This window comes from Anolis carolinensis, chromosome 4 (assembly GCF_035594765.1).
Source record: "Anolis carolinensis isolate JA03-04 chromosome 4, rAnoCar3.1.pri, whole genome shotgun sequence".
Taxonomy (NCBI): Eukaryota; Metazoa; Chordata; class Lepidosauria; order Squamata; family Dactyloidae; genus Anolis; species Anolis carolinensis.
The window spans coordinates 17,235,232-17,262,823 of NC_085844.1; the positions used below are offsets into that span (position 1 = coordinate 17,235,232).

Sequence of the window (27,592 nt, forward strand, 5' to 3'; positions counted from 1 at the left end):
TTGGTACCACTCATAAATGGAAATATATGTAAAGCACTTCCAAGTTATAAAGTTAAGTTATTTCTCTTAGAAAGGTTAAGGAATTGAGCTGCATCCTTTGGGGACATATAAAACTTTGCATTTTCTGTTCCTATTAATTAAGTCCCATCTGTTTCTTATTGATTGTGATAAGGCCAACGGGAGCTTTTATAGATGCTTTTTAGACCTTGACAGAAACAAAAAGAACCAGCTAAATATATTGGTGAGCCACAGCAACATGGAGAGTAGTGATAGCACAACATAAAGTATGATTTATAGTTAGTATAAATCATGCTATGTGTAATCATCACTCACTGAGAAGAATGCCAAAGTAGTTGTAAGTAAAACGCAGAGAAAGGTCTTCCAGATTATTGCCCGTTCATAAAGTAGATAACAGTTAATTTGTAGAGATAACTGAATCCATTGAGTTTTGGTTCCAGTTACCTTTATTATTGTTCACTCAAAAATCTGTTTAACCTGACTTCCACATTAATTAACTTTAGTACACATTTCAAATATGTTCACTATTTTCTCGCCAAATACACAGTTCTAAGGGTGGACATCCCAAGGATATAGCGTGCCCCCTATGTCAGCACCAGAAGGACTTTCTGCACTGGAGCCCAGTCTTCATAGTGGAAATCTCCACTGACATTGCCCCTTCAATACTGGTCTTCTAGCAGCATAAAGGGGAAAAGAGGGGAGATGGAAGAGGCAGATAGAAGCTTCTAGCAGCCATAGTTGGGAGGGGGGATCTTTCCTCCAGACCAACACAAACCTTCCAGGATTTGAATATAGCGATTTCTCTGTCTCAGGCCCCTTCTACACAGCTGTATAAAATCCTCATTGAACTGGATTATATGGCAGTTTGGATTCAGATAATCCAATTCAAAACAGATATTGCGGATTATCTGCCTTGATATTCTGGGTTATATGGCTGTGTGCAAGGGCCCTCAGACACTCCTGAGCTGATGTTCATAAGAATGCCCTGCCCTGTGTATTATCTCTTAAAACATTCATTCTTAAACACAGTGTTCTAGATTGTTTGAATCAAGATTTGTTTTGATATATTGCAGAAGGGTGGCAGGGAGGAGGTAATTATGTTCCAAAGCTCATATTTGTCCAGATTTAGACAAGCCAGTTTGTAATGAAGTTTGCACAGAACAAATCGATCAATAACTAGGCTTGATCCAAGATTACTAAATTGACACTGGTAAAAATGTAAATGAGGAGTTGAGTGAAATAGAGTCTGGGGAGAAAGAGCAAGTAATTGTTTTCTGCATTGGGTGGCAGATGTGTGCTGATTCACACCAGAAGTTGTGCACATAATATTCACCCACAAAATCCTTTTGCTACAGGAGGAAGATGGAGAAATAGTGAAATAACTCTAATAGCTATACCTCCAACCACTAGGTGGTGCAGTTACATGACCTCAGTTATTAGGAAGGTTCTGTTTCTTGTTAACTTTGGAGGTAGGTACCCGTAAAGAGTGGCTTGATGAGCTATTTGCTTAACTTAACAATCAATTTGCAATTATCTCATAAAGTCAACTTTTCTTTTAAATGAAGAAGAATGTAAACATGTGTTTCCGATGGAAAATGTTCTGAACATTTGTATAATTTTACGTAGCACTATTTACAATAAAAAAACTTAAAAAAACTTTTCTTTTAAACAGCATTAGCTTCAGCATGCAAATATTACATCGTCATACTCCACCCTCATGCAAAAGTCAAACTGCAAATGTAGAGGGACAATGTATATGTGATGTACTATTTGTAAGGAGTATCTTCCTGTCTTTGTTGTTTTCAAACAAACAGGAAAAACACTCATAAGGAAACAATTCTAGGCTTACCTGAAGTAGCTCAAATGCAGCAAGGAGATCCCCTCCTGAAAGGTTTCCACAATACACTGGGTGGTAAGTAAGTTTAGGTGGCTCATATTTATCACCAGCCAATGTTGTTATTGGGGCAGCCACAGTAGAGCCTATATATTCTGATTTACCCTAGACATTACAAAAAAAAATAATAATGACATTTATCTGCACATTTTACCAGCTATCAAAATAACTTCAGTACAAACATTAGGCTACACAGGAGGGCTATTTAGAAACACTCCCATACCTCAAACATTTGTGCAGAAGAAGGAATTTCAACAGGTATGTTTTGCATGGCAACCACTTCCCCATCCCTTATGATCATGGACATAATAATATGTGAGTGCATGATGTTGCTGTGTACCTTCATGTCCTTTCTGACTTATCCAAAGGTGATGCTATCACAAGATTTTCTGGGTTCGAGAGTGTGTGATTTGCTCAGCGTCAACCAGTTGGTTTTCATGGCTGAACAGGGGTTCAAACCATGGTCTGTGGAGTCATAGTCCAAGAATATATACTAATATTCAAAAATGTTGCAAAACATGGCATTTTTTAGTATTGAGAAACACTGGGGAAAATCCTGGACAGACAAGAAACTCTGGAGTTCAGGAATTATTCTGCACAAAATTCAACATGATTGTGGTGTGTGGAAAGCAGCATTTCTTTGGAGAGAGATATGTCTACACTGAAATATTTCCTGGGCTGAAAATGTTGTTTTCTGCTCAGAAAATTCTGCAAATGGGGATTTATTCTGCCCAAAATTCATATGGAATAGAAAATAACATTTTCTGTGCAGGAAGTATTTCAGCATAGAAAAAGTATTTCTTACTATGCTCTGAAAATCCTCTTTCCTGAGCTGAAAATGCTATTTCCTATGCAAAATACCTTGTGCAAATTTTGTGCAGATAAATCCCAAATTACAAACAAAGTTTGAAAACCTTCTTGTTTTCTAAGTCTTATGGTCAGAAGAAAACTGCTAAAAACACTCATGTTAATTGTATAATGTGTCCATTAATGCTGTTCACTGTTAAAATCGGCCAACAATGTGATGGCACAGTGAAAAGGGTTTTTTTAAAAAATAATGTTTGCTACACATGTGGTATCACAGAAGGCTTTCAATCTGCATGTATATATGAACACACACACGCAACCAAAATTTAAAATTAATAAAAAGTGAGAAATTCTATTTACCACTGCATCATCATCATAGAGCTCTATAACAACAACTGGAGGAAACTCTGCAAATTCTTTCCCATCTCCATGAAGTACAATATTATTAAACAGCAGCATTTGGTTCCAAGTAGGAGACAAAGTCTGGTGAATGATCTGTTAGGATTGGAATTAAAACATCAGTCAAGCAACCCCAGTACTAGCAGAGTATGTAAGACACATTTATCCTCTAAGGATACAGTGAAGACGTTGAAAATAATTGTTTTAACTGAAGGTAGAATTGACACTCTCAGTAAAATAGCATACAGCCTCATTGCTCAAAATACTCTGTAGCTCTTATCAGTTTTCATTTCTATTTAGAGAAAGAATTGCAGAGTTACAGAACTATAGAGTTGGAAGGGATCCCTATAGGCATCTAGTTCCAACCACTGACTATGTGTGAATATCTGAGATATCTGAGAATTTGAGTAAGAATCCAGTGGTTCTCAACCTGTGGATCCCCTGATGTTTTGGCCTTCAACTCCCAGAAATACTAATAGCTGGTAAACTGGCTGGGATTTCTGGGAGTTGTGGGATGAAACACCTATAGACCCACAAGTTGAGAACCACTGATTTAGACGGTTTGCTGTGTTCATTAAACTTCTTGTGCCAACCTTTCATCTCACAGCATTGGGTTCGTTTCAACCTTACATGGCCAGGTAGGAGCAAAATATCTTCTTATATTTTACCAGGCAATTATCTCTTTGTGGGCCAATGGTTATTTGAGATATAGCTGGAAGTTATCTCATCCCACCCCCCAAAAAGCAACAACTTTTCTTCCTTTACTCTCTTACCTTTGTGGTCTGGCAGTGTGAAACAAAAGTTACTTTGGCAAAAGGATCCGAAAGCCCACTGGTATCAGCTGCAATGAGCCCTCTAGCCTGATACATGTGGGCTCTCAGCTGAAAGACATTTTTGGCTGCATGAAGAGAACAGAAAGAAGAATAGCATCATTTCCAGGGAGCCATAGTCACTCACCTTGTGACATTGTGAGTGAGATTGAATCACAGAGTTGAAAGTACAAACACATCTATTGCAACCCAATGCCAGTGCAGAAAATTGCACCATCCATAGTCTGCTTATGAACTTCTATTTAAGTAGTTTGCCACCTTCCTGATGGACAGCTTGTAGAGTCAGAAATTTCTTCCCAATGATATCTTAAAATCCCCTTTCAATTTGAACTGATCAGTGTATATGTAGAGAGAGGGGGAGAGGGAGATTGGTTCAAACAGAAAGGGGATTTTAAGGAATCATTGGAAAGATATATATCTCAATCAAAATGTTACTTTTACTCCTCTGGGTCTCTGATGACTCAGTCTGATAATCAATGCAAGAACTCAAAGTAAGGACCAGAAAGTATAATATTTGTTGACACAAATGGTAACACTTCTGCTTTGATCATATGCATGTGTATTCTGCAGTAAGAACACTGATTTGAATGGAACATCTTCCCAAATAAGTATTCAAGGAGAGGGTAATGCACTTTTAAAACATGGCTCTGTTCTCACAGGCTACAGCCATTCCTGAATTCAACATCTTCTCTTTTACTAAACATCCCAGCAGCCATGAAGACATAGTGGCTTTTGGAGAATACTGATGCATAAAAATGAATAAACGGAAAAGTGCTATAAGCCAAATCAGGACACGGTGCATCTGAGTATTATGTATTTGCTAGAAAATCTCCAACTCTAGATGGGCTCTCATGAAAACTGATAGCAAGAGATGGTCCTAACAGTAAGAGTTTAAAGGAGGAGTAGGTGGGATGTGCGATGTTGTTATATACAAGAAAGCACATCTCTGAAGTGCTGAGCTCAATATGTTCTCTGTTTATAAAAACTCTTTTCACACATTACAACAACAGCACAGTAAGGAGGCCATACAGATAGTTTACTGGTTTGCATTTCTTCCTCAAGGTTTAAAACATTTCTTACTTTTGTAGACCAGATTAACAGGTGGAGGAGGGCTGTGGTGTCCTGAACTTGCTGCCACTTCTGTTTCATATCCAACAGGTAGGTTGTCCAAAATAGTATGGGCATATTTGGTGGAGCCAAGCCAGAAATAGGTATCAACTTTTCCATTGACATTCCAGCCCGGAGGCCGTTTTCCTGGCAACTGAAAGAAGGCAGGAACAAGAAGAGCAGTTAAAAATAAGAGAAAACAGTTTATTCTGATTGAGTGTGTGTTTACATAAATACAGTAAGTGTTGAGATGGACAGAAACATTGCCTGGTTCGGACAATAGATGTTTTTGAAAGTCCTTTCCTCCTCAAGCTGTGAGGAGTGACAGAAGAAATGAAAAGAAAGCAAGTGGTGTAAATAAAATCCAACTATGACCTAGGTTTGTTGTTGCTGTTGTTCTGAGATTTCAACTTGTTTCTGGCTTAAGGCAAAACTGTCAGAAAATATTATTGGCCAGGTTTTTTTTTTTTTAAGGAATGGGTTATGATTGTCTTCCTGTAAGGCTGAGGGCAGTGCTACATTAACATTCAATGCATTGGCGGTAGGAGTGGGATTGCATCAGCCTGCATGCATTCATACAATGCACAAAGGCTGATGTGAGTTAATGAGGAGTAAGCTACTTAATGCGACTTTAACACAGGTTAAAGAGTCTAGATTGTGCTCCAGGTTTTGGAATTTCTCGTGTGTTGGAGCAATTGAGATGCCAATCTTGGATGCCAGATTGCTGAGCTCTCATCCATTGTGCCTCCCTCCTCCGAGCAAAAAGTAAGTTGTTTTACAGTAAGTTGTAGCAGGACCAATTGTATATGTGTTGAAGAAAAACCTTATGGTGGTAATTACTAGGTGCAGCTGGTAATGTAGGTCAACCAGCAATCTTGGGCTTCACCCAATAGGGTATAACTGTATGGGTTTTTAGAATACAGTTCTGGAGAGTTTTTCTCTCTGAGGAGATCTATGCTGAAAGGCTCTGCTCTGAGGAGCAGGTAGGAGAGAAGCTGTTAAACTGCTCTAAAGGAGGCTATGGTGGAATAGCTGTTTGCTCAAGGTTTATGTTTTGCTTTCTCATTTGACTTAAGATGAAGATGTCTTATTTTGTGTTACTTACAAAGACTATGTAAGGTTTTGTTTCTTTTTTGCACTGCTTGTTTTGTATACAATATTGCAATTTTGTGTTTCATCTCTGCTATCAAGAGTAAAGACTTTTCTGTTCATTCCTACTCTTGTCTGTGTGTCTTGTGCATGGGACGTGGCTAAGATCCGCATGCTGCGCAACAAATTCCACCCCCAAGTAGGAAATGGGGTCTTACTAGATGTCAGAGGTGTTTACTTCCTGGTTTATTTATTTATAGTATTTATATTCCGCCCTTCTTACCCCGAAGGGGACTCAGGGCGGATTACAATGAACACATATATGGCAAACATTCAATGCCAACAGACAAACAACATATATAGACAGACACAGAGGCATTTAACATTTTTTTCCAGCTTCACGATTCCGGCCACAGGGGGAGCTGTTGCTTCACTATCCACTAGTGGCTGTACTTCCTCATTCCTTTCCTCGTGTTATGCTGGCAGTTTTATGATGTTGTAAATTAGTTAAATTAGCCTCCCGCATAAAGCGTACCTAAATTTCCCTAATTGACAGATGCAACTGTCTTTCAGGGCTGCATAGGTCAACAGCAAGCTGGGCTATTTAATGGTCGGGGGCTTAACCCGACCCGGACTTCAAACTCATGACCTCTCAGTCAGTAGTGATTTATTGCAGCTGGTTACTAGCCAGCTGCGCCACAGCCCGGTTGGTCAAGCTACTTTGCTAAGTCACATGGCAGTAACCAGAAAGTAAGCAGCCAGGAGAGCAGGAAGTAAGTGGCCAGGTTAATCATGGCTGAGCAGTGGGGCCAGTTTCATCCTGGTTCAAAACTGCATTATGTACCTATGTAGAACCAATCTGAGAGAGTCTGACTTGCTTAAAGTAATCCAGTGGTGTTCCATGGCTAGTCTAACAACCTCATCAGACAGGCTCCTTTCCTTGTCCTACATCGCTTCCTCTCCTCTTTCCTGACAGAGCCCATTACACAACACACACCAACTTCTAGCCAGGCTCTGTCAAGAACAGGAGAGGAAGTGGCATTTGCCACTGCCACAACAACACGGGAGATTTCCTGTGTTGCTTTTAAAACAATGAGGAAGCTGGGTGACGATACTTCCTCCTCCATGTAATGAGGTTCCTGATAAGTCGCACAATGCAGGGCATGGAAGGACAGGTTCTCTACACCCCCTGCTGGGACCCCATGGATTCTCCATGATACATGACAAATCCATGGACCTTTGTAATAAGGTCGTTAGTCCAACACTCATATCCCTAAAAGGTAAAGGTTTCCCCTGACGTTAAGTCCAGTCATGTATGACTCTGGGGTGTGGTGCTCATCTCCATTTCTAAGCCGAAGAGCCGGCATTGTCTGTAGACACCTCCAAGTTCATGTGGCCAGCATGACTGCATGGAGTGCCGTTACCTTCCTACCGGAGCGGTACCTATTAATCTACTCACATTGGCATGTTTTCGAACTGCTAGGTTGGCAGGAGCTGGAGCTAACAGCGGCCGCTCCCGCCGCTCCCGGGATTTGAACCTGGGACCTTTCGGTCTGCAGCTCAGTGCTTTAACGCACTTTGCCACTGGGGCTCCATATCCCTACACAATGCTTTATCCATATGATCTCAATGCTTATCATATTTCCTTTCCGCATTGTCAGTGATCTAGAAGCCAATTACTTATATCAGGGGAACCCCATCAATGAATTTTTCAAAACAGAGTTTGGAAGCCTTTTTGGTTTATCGAGAGTTATTGACCTATAGAGATGGCCAGGAGCTACAATGAGGGCAGACTAAACTCCCTCTGGGCCACACCCATTGTAATTCTTTTTTTTTTCTTTCTCTCCATATCTCCCTTTCACTCCACATGAATAGTGTCTGATAATTACGCTTTCTTTATGGCAACTTAAAAAACAGCATGAGAAGGGAGGCGTAGCATAGATTTATCTGGCAGTCAAAATAGAACACCAGATGCAATGCTGTGCTGCTAAAAATGATTAGAAGGTTCTGAGACTTACTTTTAAGAAGTGGGTTTTAATCTTTCCACAGTGTTTTCCTCTCTGCTCGTTCACGGGGGAATAAAGCAAGTCTTTGGCCGGGATCCTTGCATACGCAACTCTTTTGTTGTTACTTAGCATCCAGATGAACACATCAGGCACTGTATGCTGGGGCTTGAGAAAAAAGACAAGACATCTGCTTTGAGCATCAAGGACTGTATTACGCTCATGAAAGATGTTTATTTCTTGGGAAATCAACATTTTTTTATTGTGTCAAGTGTAGGTGAATCAACAAACAAAACCTCAGCAATTTTGTGGAAACTTTTAGATTATCCTGAAAGTCAGAATAATTATTCAGCCCACTTTCAGAGCACGCTGCCTCAACTTTTCTACAGTAGTTGTTTATTCACTTATTTACCTCTATAATACCCTACCTTTCTCCCAAGATAAAATTAAAGATGGCAGTTATGACAGCTCAGAACAGAACAGAAACCCAATTCACACATTATAAATAAAGATAGGAAGGTAGGAAAAACAGTGTTATGTCTCATTTGCACATAATCGGATTTGGAAGATCAGAAAGAACTTCCGTAAGTGTCAACTTCATATGATAAAGAGTAATGGAAATGGGGTTCATGACCATTTAAAGAGAGACCCCTGCACAAATAGTTCTGTCTATACGATCTGTCTTAGACACCAACTTCACTTTTAAGTCAAGTCCAATCCTGGAACCTACAGTTTTGGACAGCCCTGCCAAAGTTTTATTTCCTCAGTATAAACTAGGTTCTGGGATCCTTTAACATCACAGATTTATAGTGTTATTATTCCACTTTAAAAACCACGGCTCCACTTTGTTGAATGAGGGGCCTTTAAAATTCTCAGCTTCACGAGTTTAATCAGAACCAAGTCCTTTTGATGTTTAAATGCATATGATCCGGATCTTATTAGTATTCCTGTTTTGAACAGATACATTAAATCAGTGGGATTTCCATAAGTTGACTTCTCTAATTGAGCCCACCAATGGGATTCAGGCCTTAAATTGCAATCTATAATATGTGGGTGTATTTTACTTTTCTTATTTTTCTTCATGTAGTCTTTCTTTTTCATATTCATGAATCTCTTTCCTGGGAGCAATTTAAAACAAACGTACTGCTTTGAAATACTAATTAAATCAATTTCATCAAATATTAAGTCCAACTGATGATCCCTCTAATTTGGTTGTTACAACTGTTTGCGTATTTCTTATGTAAACAAAACGGAAGGATCAGCAGGGCTAGGTGAATGCTGAGACTTGCAAATATACAAAAGTTCTATGTAGGATTTAAATAACCAGTGAGAGCAGCATGCTGAATACTTTGGAGAAAAATAATGGCAAATTGGGAAAGCAATCAAACTTGCAAATGAAGCCCAGGTTTATCTTCCAATTACTAGTCACAGCACAATACATACTGAATGCAAATTGCATAGGTGAGGGGAATCATGACTTATGAAAAAGAAGTCTTTTATTATTCTGCTATTGCAGTGTCCCCAACCTATTTTTCCCCCTAGGGACCACTTTGACCAGGGACCACTCTCCAACATTAGTACTAAAAGGGTTACTAATGTTGGTCAACTTTAGATTCGGTTTGGTTATTTGATGTGCTGATTCAGAAGATTGCATTGGATAGACCACATCAGCTCTAGTTTCTGATACAGAACATATGCCATCCAGTAGTCACCATCTGCTTGCCCACAGAAAACCGTATTTAATAATCTAGAGCTGATTTTCCCTACATGTTTCATGGACCTTATGGCCCACAGGCTAGGAACCACTGTACTATTGGGATGGCTGGGTGTTTCCATCTCTGTGCAATCAAAATTCTTACTGCAGAATTCATAGATTGTAGTAATCTTCCATATTTTTTCTAGTTTATCATTGATATCATTTCATTTCTAGTTGATATTATTGTTTCCAACAATAATACTTCAGTTTCCTTATAATTTTGACCTCAGCAATTTCTTTCAACATCATACTTATGGCTTTTCTTATCCTCTTAAGTTTTTAACAAGCCCAGTGTCTCCAGAAACAAGCTTGGAAGCCTTACCTCATCCACTAAAAAGCGGATATTTTCAATAAAATTCTGGGTTTCACGCATCATTTCGTCGAGGGGGATCTTCTTCTTTTGTTGTTGGATTATCCCTTTGGCATCTTTGGACATTGCCTCCTATCAAAACAAATAAACAGTGTGGTGCAAAGGCACTGACCATTGTTTCTTGCAATATTTGTTCCATATAATCCAACCCAGAACATAAAGGGAAGACAAATGGTTGCATTTTTTCTCCAGCTATTTTGGCAACATTCTCAAGTACCGGAGCTAAATGTTCTGCACCACTACCATCTGTCACAATGGAATAGATAAGATGTCAAAAAAGAATCTTATCTACCCATGTTTGTACCTCCATTTTTGCACAGCTGTTGAATTATTCACAGAGAAGAACTACAATACTTTGCTTTTTATCATCCCTCTTCATCACTTCGTTAACTCTGCAAACATGCAGAACTGGGACAGGGTTGTATGGATTCAGAATTTTTAAAATTAAGTTCTTATTGATATTATGATTACATTTGGAAATTATGTTGGATGAGGTTGCTTGGTTATCTTTCTTGTTCCTAATTTAATAAGAAGTTATGAACCACTTTGAGCAGAACAATGTAGAGAAGCAAGTAAAATGAAAATAATAGGTGCTATAACGAAAGGCAGATGTGCGTGCATAATTTGATGTCTTTTCATTAAGTTGCTTGACTCTCAGTCATACGCATTCGGCTGCATGAGCTGCCAAAACAGAAGAATAGGATTTGATATTTGAACAGAATGAATTCAAAATAGTCTGACTTCCCTAAGAAAGAGTGGATGGTGCAGCATGTGCTTTACCTGAAGAAGATCAAGTCCTAGTATCTGCTGGTAGATCAGGAAAAAATTCCTGCCAGAGACTGGAGATTTATTATCAACCTGTGCGGACACTAAACTCATGCTAAAATATAGTATTAGACTACAGCTTCCAGATTTTCTCACTCTTGACTATACTGGCAAAAACTGATGGAATGTCAGTTTTTCCCACCACCAAGCTAGAAGAATCAATATAGTTTTGTTTTTTGTTTTTTTGTGTCAGGAGCAACCGGAGTTGCTTCTGGAGTGAGAGAATTGGCCGTCTGCAAGAACGTTGCCCAGGGGATGCCCGGATGTTTTTTGATGTTTTACCATCCTTGTGGGAGGTTTCACTCATGTCCCCCCATGGAGCTGGAGCTGATAGAGGGAACTCATCCACGCTCTCCCCAGGTGGGATTCGAACCTGGCAGCCTTCAGGTCAGCAACCCAACCTTCAAGTCATGAGGCTTTTATCCCCTAGGCAATTGGAGGCTCCATATCAATATAGTGACCTTGAACAAGGCAGCTTCATATATTCCTAGGTACAGTGTTAACTAGATATGTCTTATTTTAGATGTTCTACCATGCTCCTTATCTTTAAACTTTGAAGAGTCACATCTATCTGTCCTATGTGACAAGATTGTACATTGCCACGTTAATCCATTGGCCAGTTTCAAACTATTTTTTTTTATTAATAGAAAGTTTAATGTATCAAAGTAGGAAAAGACCGAGCATGGAGACTTCATTTTTTTGAGCTATAACTCATATAGCCCTTCTGTCAATATGGTCAATTGATGGTTACTGTGGAATTATGAACGCTTGTGTGTGTAAGAACATGCAAACATACACTAAGCCCTCCACATTTCCTGGGGTAGCCCCCCCCCCAGTAGCTCCCCCCGCAAATGCTTAATTTTTAAAGCTATGAGAACACTTCTATGGGAATATTTAGATCCTCTAGTGTGACTTCATTGTCAACTTCTGCTGGAGCTGACTTAGAGATCCTAGGGAGGTGCTTTCTCTAGGAATTCTCCTCCACCTGCCATCTTCCCCTGCTGCCATGGCTCACCTTTTCCCAGTGGCACCTGCATTCTGCCGGGGGTGCGGAAAAGTGCCAGTCAATCAGTTTCAGCTTCCTTGGTTCACCCTGATTGGCTGCAGGTGGGTGGACCTCAGAGGGAACCTTTTCCCTCTGGTCTGCCTGACCCAACTGCTCTTCCAGGCTCAGTTGCCTGTGAGTTCTCACCCACCCACCATCCCTTCAAGTTACGGATGTCTCTTCTTTATGCATGATTTGTCACAACTTGGGGGCAGTTGACATGAGCCTTGGATCTGGTATCATGCCCATGTGCCATCCCAGTTTAGGGATTGGGTCTGTTCCTCACTTCTGGTTGGAGCTGTGGCTACACTGGGCACCCCAGATTGGTTTCAAACAGGAGCTTGCAGAGTACTCTTCCTGGACACCTGCTGTGGTTAGGTAGAGGCAATGGTTCAGGTGTCGTGACTCAATATTTCTGTGTATTTTGTGTCTTGTTGGCCTGAAGGACTTGTTGCCATTCCTACACAACTCTAGATAGGACTTTAAAAGATATTATTTGAAAGACTAAGAGATTCTCAGAGAGATGAACTGTCTAAGAATTTCTATGTCCTCCAGGGTACTTCCATGATTAACTTCCAGCAGAAGTTGATAAGTGTCACACTGGAACATCTAGAAATTCGAATAATCAAATTCACAAAAGTTAAACCCACCAATGTGGAAGGATGTGTGTGTGTGTACTCTCATTAATACACAAGGTATGAAAATATTACAATAAAAGACAGTCCTACCAAAGTTATACAATCTAATTCTGGGAGACAAAATAACTCTTCTAAGATCTCTCAGAAAGACCCAGTTTATGAATTACACGAACTTTGCCGATTCTCCTCAAATACTTAAGCGTTTCAGATAGTTATTTCCTGTGTGCTATTAAAATACCACTACCATCATTTGGGAGACAGAGTTAGTTCTGGTGCACAGACACAATGAGCTCACTCAATGAGGCATGTTTATAACACATTTCAGGAGGGAATCCAAGGAAATATCTCACATACCAGTTCTTGCTTACATAAAGTCAACCTCTTTTTGTCCAGAGCCGTCTGATTCATCAGTTTGGGCTTCTTTTCAGCATTTGCAATGAAGACTCTGGGAGGAAAACACAAAAGCATTTTATTTAAGTCAGGAAAAATTGATATCTTCTAATGATTGGTAATAATGCTCCCATAGCAAGTCCATTTATTAGTAGAATAGATGAGCCAGAAGATAGTAAGAGCTCAAACTCATAATAGTACCTTAAAATTGATGCCTCATTTATAGTTGTGAGAAGCATAGAGAAATAAAAATACAATTTGTATGGTAATATTTCAACATCGTATTAATTATTTGGGGGAATACGTAGCTACTTTGCATCTTATCCTACTGCACGCAAAAGAGATTTGAACGAGAGACCTCCTTTGCATGCATATTGACTTTCCAGAATTTTGCATAATATATTTCCAAAGTATGCCACCAATCATTCCCAGTGAATGTTACATCCTTCTGACAGCTCCAAAAACCAGCTTGGCAATCTATTAACAAATTGCTGGAAACTGAGCTAAGGAAACGGTACTGAAAATATGTCACTATGTAGTGTTAAAACTGAAGGCAACAACATTTTGCATTCATTACCAGATACAGAGTTAGAAAACCAATTATGAGATGCCTATAGATGTTCAAAAATATTGGTCATTCTGGTTGTTTGATGAACTGCAAAAATGGAAGAAATGTCACATTCACATCTATGTATCTGACCCCATTTATACTCTGTACTAGAGTTGTGTTTGGATTCTGTTTCCTCCTGTACCTGCGGCACATCTGGTTACCTTCAGGAGCATGAAATGGAAGGGCCCTCCCAATACAAAAACCCACCCGCAACAAAAGCAAGCAAGAGCCAATCTCGGCTCCTCCTCCTCTTTTTTGGCATCACAGTTACCTGCAGCTTAAATGCCTAAAATGACAGGAAGAGGAGCCTGGGGAACCCCCCCCCCCCCATAATGGGCCGATAGAAAACTGATCTTTTGGCACCCCAGAGTGAAAACAGACATCTGCCCTCCTGAATTTGGGGGGCTCCCAAAAAACAGATTGGGGCCCCCACCAAAAGCCGAGTCATGAAATGACTCAAAGTTTAACCAGATTGCACAACTCTACTCTCTACACTACTACCTAGATGTGAATGTGACATTCTTTCCATTTTTGTACTTCATCAAATTCTGTGATAACAGTTCTCAATTTAAAATATGATAATAGGTTTTAGCTGTATATTTTAACTTAAGATATATATATATATAAAACACACATTTTAGGGTAAAATGTGGACCACAATGCATAATTTAGAGTAAAATCCATAGAAGAATATGCATTTCTGTGGAGGAAATGAATTCAAGCATAATTTTTGCAGATTGATAAAGAAATGGGATAGAGTAGACCCATTAAAAAGTAATGTCAAATGAGCATGAAGTGAAAATAGACTGGTTTGTCTATTTCTAAGTATAGCTACTTCCATACTTGTCATCTGTCCCTTACTGGCCTTGTGGGAATTGCTGTCCATCTCTAATGTTCGCTCAGAGCTTTTTCTATAGATATTCTTACCTACTTTGGTTGATAAAATCAGTCAGAGTAGACCTCATTTTCTCTTCTGAAACCGTCTCAGAAACTTTAATTAAGTCTTTCACTTGTTCTAAACCTTCTTCCTAAAAGAGAGGGGAGCACGTGTTATATAAAAGTCATATAAATGTCACTCGAAGTAGCAAAGGAACTTTTAATTTTATGCAATTAATAAAGGGAAAGTCTTACTGAGTAATTAATATGAGCAATGAACAACAGTTGGTGCCAACTAACTGGCATGCATGACATGTTTCCAAGTGACAAGTTAATGTATCAGTTCCCAAGTTCACTCTAGACATAAAAGAATTCATTTTAATTAACCCAGAGGTCTGCTGTAAGTGGGTGTTTATTGCTAAGATCTTGTTATAATCTTACATCTTTTAATAGTAAATCATATTTTGGATTTTAAATGTGCTAAAGTAATATCTTATCCTGCTGTCCTTCTTTCCTGCTGTACAGTTTGCCATCCAATTGCCATATTGCTTTCTGAATTGCAGGACAGCTCCTTGGCCCCAATGGTAAGGTTGGGTTTTGAGCCACAAACTGCAAAGATATTAGCAGTGGCCTTGGTAAACTCATGTAATGGTCAGCCTAGATTTTTACTAGTATTTGTTTTGTTTTTTAATTGTATAGCTCTAACAAATTTTTATCTGAGTGCCATCTTGGGTCCCGCTTTGGGAGAATGGCTGCATTTTAATGAACCCAATGAGCCAGCATTGCCTTGAAAATTGAACCAATGTGGGCATCACTCCTTTTTCTTTAACCAGGTGTAGAAAACTCACATTGAATTCAACTCCTGTTAATTCATTTACCGTATATACTCGAGTATAAGCTGACCCGAATATAAGCCAAGGCACCTAATTTTACCACAAATAAACTGGGAAAACATTGACTCCAGTATAAGTCGAGGGTGGTAAATTTCAGAAAGAAAAATAGATACCAATAAAATTACATTAATTGAGGCATCAATAGGTTAAATGTTTTTGAATATTTACATAAAGCTCAAATTTAAGGTAAGACTGTCCAATTATGAGCAAATCATTATTCTCATCTTCTTCAATGTAAATGTGCTTATGTATCCTTTTAATAATAATAGAGTAAAATAATACATGTAATAATAATAATAATAATAATAACAATAATAAATACAGGAAAATAATACATGTAATAATAAATACAGGAAAATAGTAAATGCAATAATAATAATAATAATAATAATAATAATAATAATAATAATATCAGAGTAAAATAATACATGTAATAATAATAATAATAATAATAATAATAGAGTAAAATAAATGTAATACTAGCAACAATAATAGAGAAAAATAATAAATGTCATAATACCAATAATAATAGAGAAAAATAATAAATGTACCATATATTCTCGAGTATAAGCTGACCCAAATATAAGCCAATCAGGACCCTCACCTGAGTATAAGCCGAGGGGGGCTTTTTCAGTCTTAAAAAAGGGCTGAAAAACTAGGCTTATACTCAAGTATATACAGTACTTTGTTTTTATCCCTCCTTTCTCCCACTATAGTGATTCTCTTTTAATTATAAAGGGGGCCTCTTCTGTATTTGAAAAAAATCTGAGGTTAAAAGACGATGAAATTTCTTTTGTGGTCACTAGAAAGTATTTGGGACTATTTTGGAGCAAAAAAGAATTGAACTTGGGGAAACTGGGATTAATGTGGCCCATAGACCACCATTTGCCCACCCCGCTTTGTAATAAGGGACACTTGACAACTCTACATGAGTGGCAGCTAGTAGCTCCATGTCATTGGGGCAATAAATATATTGCAAGTTTTATTTCATATTTACAAGGAAATGTTTATATTAAGAAACTTAGCAAGTTCATTTAACAGTCAGCCTAAAACCAAGTATACATGGTGGCATGAAACCCACCTATTATCACTGGATGATGTCGGATATATGAATCATTTGCATAGCCAAATAACATTTTTTCCTCATATGCATGGCCTAAACTGCTTTTGAGTTCCTTTCATGTAGGGTTTGTAATGTCAATGAGCATGCAAGGTAATGTAGGTCATACCATAGAATTATTTAATTGGAAAAGACCATAAGGGCCATACAGTCCAACCCCTTGCCATGTAGGATTACACAATGAAAGTATTCCCTGCAGATGACCTTCCAGCCTTTGTTTAAAACCTCCAGAAAAGGGAATTCCATCACCCTCCAAGGCAGCATACTCCACCGTCAAACAGCTGTCACCTAAATTTATTCCTCATGTTAAGATGGAATTGCTTCCTCTCCAGCTTGAATCTATTGCCCTGGATCCCAGTTCATAGAGCAGGAGAAAACAAGCTTTCTTCCTCCTCAATGTGACATCCTTTCAGATATTTAAACATGGTTATCATGTCCCTTCTCAGACTTCTTTCCTTCAAGCTAAGCATACCAGCTCACTACGCTGTTCCCCATAAGGCTTGGCTTCCAAACCTTTGACCATTTTGGTTGCCCTTCTCTGGATCTTCCAGATTGTCAATGTCCTTTGCAACAACACTCTCAGAAAGATACCATGGCCCCAGCCCCCTGAGCCGAACATCCGAACATGGAGAAGCACAGCTTATACACCTGAATTCTCTCTCTCACGTACTGATAGGTCAGACTTACCAGAAGATCTGCCATTTTTTCAAGGATATTAGAGAAATATAGCCTGAACGTCTGGTCGCCCCAACTGCTTTTTATGTAGACACAGGGCTTTTTCTCATCATATGGTAAGTAACTGTAGTTTCTGTTGAAAGAGATAAGATTTCATCAATACCCTGGGAAATACTTCTGAAGCTTGAATCAAGGTCAAATTCCAACAAACAGCATTGACAAATTCAGTTTGATTCCACTTTTGATATGAACTTCCCAATATCTGAACATTCTATAATGGAAACTTATTCATGTTTCTTAAGCTCAGAGGTGGTTCCAGATTTGAAGGGTCAATCGGCTAAATATCCTCCAAATGAATCTTCTCTTTTATCAATGGAGCTAAGCAGGAATATTTGGGTTCAGTGGCAAGTGCTGCCAAGCCTGGGAAACCTCCAGCCAGGATTCTGAGAGTTGCAATCCCTCAAATGTAATTATTTAATTTATTTCTTTACAGTATTTATATTCCGGCCTTCTCACCCGGAAGGGGACTCAGGGCAGATCACAGTATATACATACGCGGCAATCATTCAGTGTTGTTTATACACTGACAAGACAGACAATAGAACATAGATAGAGGTAAATATAGGCTTTTCCCATCTTCAGCATCTTGGAAGCTTGTATTCAGTTCCGGCCTGGGGGGGGGGCATGCTGTCACTCCATCTCTTTGCCAAAGAGCTTTGTTAGTAAACTTCCTCCTTGATCAAATTGTCGGCATTTTTCTGGCATTTCCTAATGGGTGCCTTAAAATACCTCCACACTTTTAAGCAGTACTGATTTATCTACTCACATTTTTTGCTTTCAAACCGCTAGGTAGGCGGAAGCTGGGCTAAAGTCTAGGAGCTCACTCTGACTCAAGCTTTGAACTGTCAACCTTTTGATTGACAAGATTTACTGCAGCTGGTGTTTTAACTTGCTCTGCTAAAGCCCATTCTAAATTCTGCACTGGGAAACTATCTTGTGTTTAGATTCAACCTCCCCCTCCATCCTCTTCATCTTCAGAATTCCAGAAAGGAAATAAAAGTTAATAAAGACAATAAGACAGTGAGTCCTGTCAGGCAGCTGCCTGTGGATATTCAGTGCTAATGCTGACTCTGAAAATATCATTAATGAAACTTGGATTTCTAGGTCAAAGGGGAATCCCTTTCAAAACTTATTTTCCCTCACAAGTTAATTAAGATAAATACTGCTAAACCTTAACTGGAAGATTGCCGAGATCTGAGGTCTAGCAAGCAGAATATTTAAGGGTTTGTCTGCTTTGCAAGTTTATTCACATAACACTGGGTAATGCGAGTAGTGATGCAGTGAGATCTAAGGTCTTACAAACAGGCTCATATGCCAGCTAGAAGGTATAGAACTGGAATTAAAAACACACATTTACAGAATCATATTTACACTTGCTAATTAAAGTAGGTCTTAAGATACATTGTTTTAAGGATAGGATTTGATTAATACAAATGTGCAAGTTAAAGGCAGGTTTAGAGTCCAAAGTTATGGATTTTAATATGACCTATGGAAAGGTCGAGGGTCACTCCAGGGAAAGGGAAAAGCGTGGATGTTGTCTCACAAAAGGGGAGGTTCTTTTTTGGTTAAGAGTTAAGGTATAGTACTGTATCCACATTTACCCATAGATAATTTTGTGTGTGTGTGTGTGTGTGTGTGTGTGTGTATGATTTTTACACAATACTATAAAGTATATTAAGGCCCCATGGTAGCACTGAGCTGCTGAACTTGCTGGCCAAAAGGTTGGCGGTTCGAATCCGGGGAGCAGGATGAGCTCCCGCTGTTAGGTCCAACCTCTGCCAACCTAGCAGTTTGAAAACATGCAAATGTGAGTAGATCAATAGGTATCGCTTCTGCAGGAAGGTAACAGTGCTTCATGCAGTCATGCTGGCCACATGCCCTAGGAGAAGTCTATGGACAACACTGGCTCTTCAGCTTAGAAATTGAGATGAGCACCACCATCTAGAGTCAGACACGACTAGACTAAATGTCAGGGGAAACCTTTACCTTTGCCTTTTATAAAGTATATTGGGTACCTTCGGTTTATCCAAAAAGCTGTTCCTCAATTTTGCCAGTTGTTGCCTCCTTGTCTACCCATTCCAATCTTTAAGAGTGCTGTTTGTAATCTGTTTCTAAAGAAATCTGCATTGCCATTTTTTTAAATTGGAGCATAATTTGCTGCACTGTTCCAACAGTTTGAAGGGCTAATTTAATCTTTATTCACTTGTTTTTTCATAGAGTTATAACGTCATACTACAAAAGTGTCACTTTACTGATACACTACAGCATTATAATCCTTAAAAAATATAAAGAAAGATTAATTAAGTGAGGTTTTTTGCTTCTGATATGACTTGAAATTAAAAAGAAACTCTCTTGAGGATGGTGGGAATAAAAAACTGTCAAAACAACAGAAATGGGTTGCTGTGAATTTTCCGGGTTGTATGGCCATGTCCCAGAACACTCCTAGCAACCCAGTGATTCTGACTATGAAAGCCTTCGACGACAACAGAAATGTTTGGATATTTTTAAAGGCTGATAACTCCAGCAACAATTACTGCAGCCTTCCAACACATTGCCTGGAGGTGCCCTTTTACATTTAAGAACAATTGTTTGTGGCACATTGCTAGGGAAGAAGTGTTGACACAAAATACAGCAAGAGCATAGTTTCTCCACAGGCACCTGCAGATCCTGTGGCTATCCAGATATTTTTAGATCAAGCTTATCACTAGAACAGGCCATTGCCTTGAGAGCACACCACCTCTTTATGAAGTCACAGAAACATCCATAGGATTCAACAGTCTTCTTTTGCAATTGGATGAACTCAGGTTAATGAGACAGATAACATCAGTGGCAGCTTGCATTCTCTTCCCTGTTGATAGTTTTTCTTAAATCCTAACTTATCAATTCCTTGCTTTACATTTTTTTTGTGCTTCTTGCAAAACAAAATTCTTAAAGAAGAGGAAGTGAGCCAAAGGCCAGCTCGGTTGGAAGCTCTGCGAAATGCGTCATCCATCAGACACCGGGCTCTATGTGTTCATGCAAAGGTTTCTCTGCCAGCGTGTGCTGTTTGAGAGGGCCGTTTTCAAGGCAGTTTGGTCTGCAGTCAAAATGCTTTCCAGCTCTTAAATTGCTTTCCCTTTCAAGGTTTTCCCTTTAGATATGCTCCTATTTCTGGGGCTACTAATTCAGATTTTTTCCCTTGACTAATTAAAATTCATCATGTACATCAGTGCACTGCTTTATAAAACATACTAGGGAGACAAATTGAAGAAGGAGAAGTGATGGGGAGATGCTGACTTTTAATAGAAGGAAGACAGCTGCTATATTTGAAGAAGCCTACAAGACAATTATGGCACATTTGTGAATTTATAAAGTAATAGCATGCTGAGAGTGATGCTTTATCATGATGAAATAACAAGACTTCTGGGCATCTTCATCTTGCTAGGGAGGGTGCTTAGGCCCTTAAGTATTTTGAGGTAGGGATGGATGAATATTCAAAAATATTTCAAAAATTTACAACTCATTTTTGAGTTTTGTGAAACCCAATGAAAAAAATCCTGGAGCAGCCAGAATCTTCATAATTCAAAATGAATTCTGTATAAAAACACAGAAATGTTTTCCTATATTTTGTACAGAATTACTTATTTTGTGAATAATTCGCGCATGTGTGATTTGCATAGAAAACGGCCTACAAAAAAAGTCCAGTAGAAATCAGTAGTGAAACAAAGCATACTGAATGCAAAATATGTCTGCAAGTATGATTTTAATCCTTCACTAAAATTCTTGTCAAACAAAGCAAAGAGTAATTTTAGCAATTGTTTTACTGCTATTTTTTTCATGTCAGGAATGACTTGAGAAACTGCAAGTCACTTCTGGTGTGAGAGAATAGGCTGCCTGCAAGGATGTTGCCCAGGGGACTCCTGGATGTTTGATGTTTTACCATCCTTGTGGGAGGCTTCTCTCATGTCCCTGAATGAAGAGCTGGAGATGACAGAGAGAGCTCACCCGCTCTCCCCAGATTAAAACTGCCAACCTGTTGGCCAGCAGTCCTGCCAACATAAAGGATTAAACCATTGCACCACCACTATGAGAAGGTATTTGAAAACAAAGCCTATTTGCAATTCAGGATTAATTCTGTGCAATATTCACACATTGTTATCAACATCATCATCATCATCATTTATATACCACTTTTTTCTCTCTTAAAAAACTCAAAGCAATGACCAGTGGTAAAAATAATACAATATACAATTTAAAACCTAAAGACCATAAACATTAAGATAGAATTAAACATAGAACTATATAAAAACCATTAAAATCAATTAAAAATACCTCTAGTTGATTTGCATTAAAATTGCTTTTTATACATAGGAAATAATAATTCTGTGTAGAAATACTGTTGCTTGTCCAAAAAAGCAGTTTCTTATGCAAAACAACTGTATATGAATTTTGTGCAGAATTAATCCCAAATTGCAAATAGTTTAAAAATACCTTTGCATAGTGGTAAGAAAACTGCTAAAATTGCTCATTGAAAAGAAACATAGCGAAGAATTACATTACTATGCTGAAATTTGGCATTCAGTGTGCTTTGTTTCGCTATGGGTTTTAAAGTAAATTAACTTAATTTGTATGTCTGATTGCTGTCACATGTTTGTGTTGTTTGAAGGGAAAGGACTATAGTTCATGGACTATTCTCATCTTGTTTGATCCTCAGAAAGAGGGGAGGAAATCCTATTCTCACTGCTGCTGAACTCTTGTTAAACTACTCTAAATCAGCTCATAATCTACCAGCTGGCTACCTCTGGGGCAAAGCAGGATTTTGCTAAATTTCATGATACAAGTTCAGTTGACTTCAGGGAAAGAGATAAAATGCACAGCTCAAAACTGTTTTGCATCAAGTCTGGGGAGATATAATTTTAAATGAAAAGAATGTAAAGATTCAATTACACAGCCACCTATATAATGCTGCAGATTTTCCATTTTCTATTGTACCTTTTTATATCAGAACATCTGTCTGGAGAAAACATAAAAATCCTACATCTGGTTCTCTAAGATAATGGCCAAGCATCAACATTTCTTGTCACTATCACAAGGGAAAGTCTTCTGATTTCTTTTCAAGACACTGTCCTAAAAACCATTTCCCTTCCATTCTAGCATTGCTTAAATGTGATTGTGTTTTATATAGACAGACAGACAGACAGACATTAGAGACAGGTTTGAAACAAAAATCCCCGTGTTTTCTGTAGATTTTGTATCAAGTCTATAGAAGGCAGGCCTCTGCAAATATTTCATTCCAAATCTTCTAACCAACCTTTAGGAAATTAGGAGCATGTTATGTGTTTATGGTCTCCAGTCCCATCCTTTCCTTAATGGAAATTACTCTCCCCATTCCTAGAGTTGTAGCATTAGCAGCTAGTATTTTTTTTCTAAAGTTTTCCTGGAAATGGGGTTGGGGAAGTATGTAGGAACTTACACCTGTATGATGATCCCATTGACTACATTCTTATACAAGCCAGTACTCAATTCTTGGTCCTTTGGTCATGTTGAAATCCAAGTCCCACTAACTAGCCACAATGGTTTGGTAAACTTCAAGAACTCCTTGTCAGTTCAAGGAACCCCATTTCCTGGAATCAAACAGGGAAGAAGAGGCACATGCAAAACAGTACAAGTTTCAAAGCTCTACCTGTTTCCCTCAGTGATAAGCGGCTTCTCGGGATGTGTGGTGGATACCAATGGCACAGCAATGTCATGCGAAGCATCTCCAGTTCCCTCGTGCAACAATGGGGCACTTTCTTCCTCATCTCCTTCATGTCCTTTCTTTTTCGCTCCAGATCCTGGTGACACTCCATCAATAGCATTCCCATAATTCCCTAGAGATACAAAACAAAATTTACATATAAGAAATGAGGAATTACACAGATTTGAATTAGAGATAATGTGTTGGATTCAGTTATGGTTTTCTGTTCCCCTACCACACGTTTTCCTTTAAAGACTCTCATGAGAAACTTATGTGACTTATGTTAGTACAAATCTTACTCACTCACTCTCTGAATAATGGCAGATATTACCCCTAATCTTCTAGCTATTTTTGCGTGGTAGTTCCCATTATCACTCACCATTGGCTCTGCTTGCTGGGGTAATGGGATATGGAAACTAACATCATCTGGAAGGCATAGGTTCTTCATTCCCTGGTTAATTTATTTAGCTAGTTATATTATATTCTTCCAACACAAGAGTCAAGGCAGCTTGTCATTGCATGCCTTCAAGCCATTTCAAACTTATGGCAGCCCTAACACAGGATTATCCTGGCCAGACTTCCTCAAAGAGGGTTTGCCTTTGCTTTCTTCTAAGGCAAAGAGAGTGTGACTTGACTAAGACCTCTGTCATGTCCCACAGTTGATGGCAGTTGGTATAGTGGCATGCCTAGCAGTTGGTGGTAGTTAGTATATATAGTTCCTGGAAGTCTGGTGATGGTTAAAATAGTATCACGCTTAACAGAAATCCCAGCCAGTTTACCAGCTGTTAGGATTTCTGGGAGTTGAAGGCCAAAACATGTGGGGACCCACAAGTTGAGAACCACTGAATTAGACAGTTTTAACACAAACTGGGTGTTGCTTTGGTTAACCTGTGCCTGTATACCAACAGAGCCCTAGAACTTGACAACCTCCCAGTGGTTTCCCATGGTTGAGCATAGATCCAGGCCCTGGCCCCCAGTATCACAAGCTAATGCTCACTACAACACACTGACATTCCTCAAGATAGCTCGCAAACAAAGTGCAATTAATTAAACTTAAAAAAAACTCTGTTCATTGACACAAAACATCCTATTAAAAGTTCAATCTACTGCAACACATCAAAAAGCCTGCCCAAATAAAAAGGTGGAAGATCCATAACTTGGGAACAGAAGTGTTTCCTCCTGCCCTAACTCTCTGTAGTTTTAAACTGACAGAAACTGGAAATTATAAATTCCTTGTCCTCCTTTAAAGTAAGGAGATGGATGAATTCTTAGTAGGAAAAGGAGCCCTCTCTTTGTGCAAATACACAAAAGAAGCCTCTCCCAAGTCTCGGGTTTAAGCAAATATTGGGCATTGCCTTGTTTGTCTAAGAGGCCTTTCCCAATACACCCTGTTCTTCAGAAGAATCCTTCAGGTTCTCAAACACGTGCAAAGATAAGCCAGGGCTGTTACCCTGCACATAAACAGGAAAGGACAAAGTGATTAGGGTAAAAGAGGAGATTCCCTATAGCAACAGTCAGCCTTCACATTTTGCTGGGACACAGAACTCCCATGGAAGTAAAAACTGAATAAAACAATTTTTTATCTGACAGAACAATTTTCTAGGTCTTCCAGAATGACTCTGTAGTCAATTTCTGCTGGAGGTTGATCTCTGAATCATACAGAAGGACCTAGACATTTCTAGAGACATGTTTTCTCTAGGAATCTTTAGGTCCTCCAGCATTACTGGAGAATGTTGACCATTAAGTCACACTGGAAGACCCGAAGATTACTAGACAGAACCTTTCAATCAAATCCATGAGTAATCAGATCCTCAAAAAGGAATAGTCATAAATGTGGAGGGCTGACTACAAATGACCTGATGGACGTTCTCCATGTTTGCATTATGGTCCGAAATAGGCAATCGTGGCCTGAATACTATTGACAACCACCAAATAAAGTAGATCTACCGAATCAGTAGGATTAAATCCACAGGCTGGCACATCATTTCACCAAGTGACTCAATGTCATTACTCTGGAATCATCAATAGAATTCAGGGACACAATTTTAACTGGAATATGAACCTTAAGTCAACTTGATGGCAATATATCATAGTTTGCAACATTCTGTAGGTAAAATAAGTTAGCAACTAGTAACATGTAGGGCAGTGGTTCTCAACCTGTGGGTCCCCAGGTGTTTTGGCCTACAACTCCTATAAATCCCAGACAGTTTACCAACTATTAGGATTTCTAGAACTTGAAGGCCAAAACATCTGGAGACCCACAGGTTGAGAACCACTGATGTAGGGGAACCCTAACATGGCTTCACATGTGCCAACACAAAACATGCTTGCATTCAGTGTGCATCTACATTATAGAATGAATGCAATTTGATGGCACTTTAACAGTTATGGCTCAATGCTATGGTATGCTGGCAGTTGAAGTTCACAACATATTTATTATAATTATTATGATTATTTATACCTCGCTTTTTCTCTAAACAACAGTGGATTTTTGGTTCAATAGAAAGACTTGCTAATCTTTCCTGGTGCAGCTGGAAAAAGCCAATCCACTTTTATAGTTCATCTAACATATTTACATTTTAATTTTGTACCTTGCCCATTACTCTCTTCCTAGAGAGTAATTTGACAAAATACACTGGGTGTTGCTATACTTAAAAGAAAAAGCATAAAAATGTAGCATCTATGCTGTCCCCAAACAATCTATAGCTGATGTTTCACCAAAGGTCTGTCCTACACAAAGGACTTTGTTTTTTGGTTTACGTTTCTGTGTGACAGCATTCATCAAATTAGTATCTTACATCTAAAATAAACCCCCAAAATGTCAATAATTTTGTTATAATTATTTCAGTTTTCCTATAAATTTGTTTGAATACAATACTATAGAGAAAGGCTTTCCAAACCCACTTCAGATTTTGCTCGCTGTGAAATTTGGTGGTAATCTAGGGCATTTGTCGCAGCTTTGAGAAATTGCTGTGTTATTCATATATTTTCTGCATCTCTCAGCATTCCTACAGTTCAGCACCATTTATTTTCATCTTGAGTTTTGCTGCAGATATAATTTAGTGCCAATTCTAACCTCTGATGCACAACATTAGGTTAAACATGCATTAACACTGGTAACATACTTTTAGATTACTGTTCTGTCCATTTTGCTAGTATACACATAATTAGTTAAGCAAAGGGGCCTAAATTCTTTGCATATAGTATATCAATGTTTTAATCTATGTACCAGTATTTTAATTTTGTTGTACCCCACCTTGAGACAAAAAGATATCATTATTTTTATTATTGCTCCTTCAGTGACCTTAGAATGGCACAGGTCTATACCAGAGAAGTTGATCTTCCAGATAATATGACTCCAAATTGTTGAAAACTTTATGTCAACAGCATTAGGCACCTTGGGCAGTTGCTTCCATACAAGTGTAACATGTACATGGACAGGTGTGCCATTGTGTATCCTTGCCATTGCATTCTGCCCCATGGAAAACTGGGAGTTGTAGTTTACAGGGATTTTAGCCTTCTCTGCCAAAGAGTGCTGGTGCCTCCCCAAATTACAGCTCCAAGGATTCCATAGCATTAAACTATGACATTTAAGTGGAGTCAAACCACATTAATTCTACAACGTACAAGATCTACAAGATTTGTATCGAGGTTAGGCTCTTTTCAAGGCTTGCTTATCTATAATAGTCACTGTATTAGAATCCTCCTGTGTCAGCACGTGGTGAACATGAATGTTGTACATGTCTCTCAGCAGTACATCCTGCAGTTTACATTAATTCTCACAGCTAATTGCATTATTCATCAATGCACCAGATAAATGATCCACTACTATGTATGTTCCTCTCACCAGTGCACAACCTGAAGCCCCATCACCATGAAGATCCAACATCCTTCATCATCAATGATATTTACAGACATCCATGACATTAAAAGGCATAATGTCCGTTTTCCTCTCAAAGCATAGTCAAATAAACCAGAGTGATTGCAGTATCACTTTACAAACATTCAACCACATGTTTCATGAAGAAATGTATATACTTACCAAGAGAAACCTCAAAACTTATCGGTTTATCTCCAATCTTTCTATCAATCATTGTAGCTTCAAAAAATGCCCCGAAGAGAAGAAAGTCCTCAACTTGTTCTCCATGGATCTGATAAAAGGTAGAAAAAAACAAATCCCGTTTATTGTACACACTATTTTTTGCTCAGATTAAAAGAGACATCTTAATCATAGTTTCACCAATGACAATAATTTCTCATTAATGATTGATAATCTAGAAGCAACAATAACATTCTTGACTTTGTCAGGTCTTGGCAACATTACACCATAGCAAATAGTGTGATGTGGTCAAATTCCAATAGAAAGCCAGTATAGTATATTGGTTTGGGCACTGGACTATAAGTCTGGAGACCAAGGTTTAATTTCCCACTTAACCATGGAAACCCACTGAGTGATCATCATAAGTGTCAC

At 38.7% G+C, this 27,592-nt stretch overlaps 1 protein-coding gene across 1 annotated transcript in view; it reads right to left on the reverse strand.

Moving 5' to 3' along the window:
- Positions 1–27,592, reverse strand: part of fer1l6 (fer-1 like family member 6) — a 125,737-nt gene that overhangs the window by 47,847 nt on the left and 50,298 nt on the right. The window contains exons 12-22 of the mRNA XM_062979329.1: positions 27,164–27,272; positions 23,068–23,254; positions 17,358–17,478; positions 14,709–14,809; positions 13,136–13,226; positions 10,226–10,345; positions 8,163–8,315; positions 5,029–5,209; positions 3,892–4,016; positions 3,080–3,214; positions 1,868–2,017 (exon numbers count right to left, since the gene is read on the reverse strand). Coding sequence (XP_062835399.1) covers positions 1,868–2,017; positions 3,080–3,214; positions 3,892–4,016; positions 5,029–5,209; positions 8,163–8,315; positions 10,226–10,345; positions 13,136–13,226; positions 14,709–14,809; positions 17,358–17,478; positions 23,068–23,254; positions 27,164–27,272 — 1,473 coding nt within the window. The remainder of the gene's footprint in view (positions 1–1,867; positions 2,018–3,079; positions 3,215–3,891; positions 4,017–5,028; positions 5,210–8,162; positions 8,316–10,225; positions 10,346–13,135; positions 13,227–14,708; positions 14,810–17,357; positions 17,479–23,067; positions 23,255–27,163; positions 27,273–27,592) is intronic.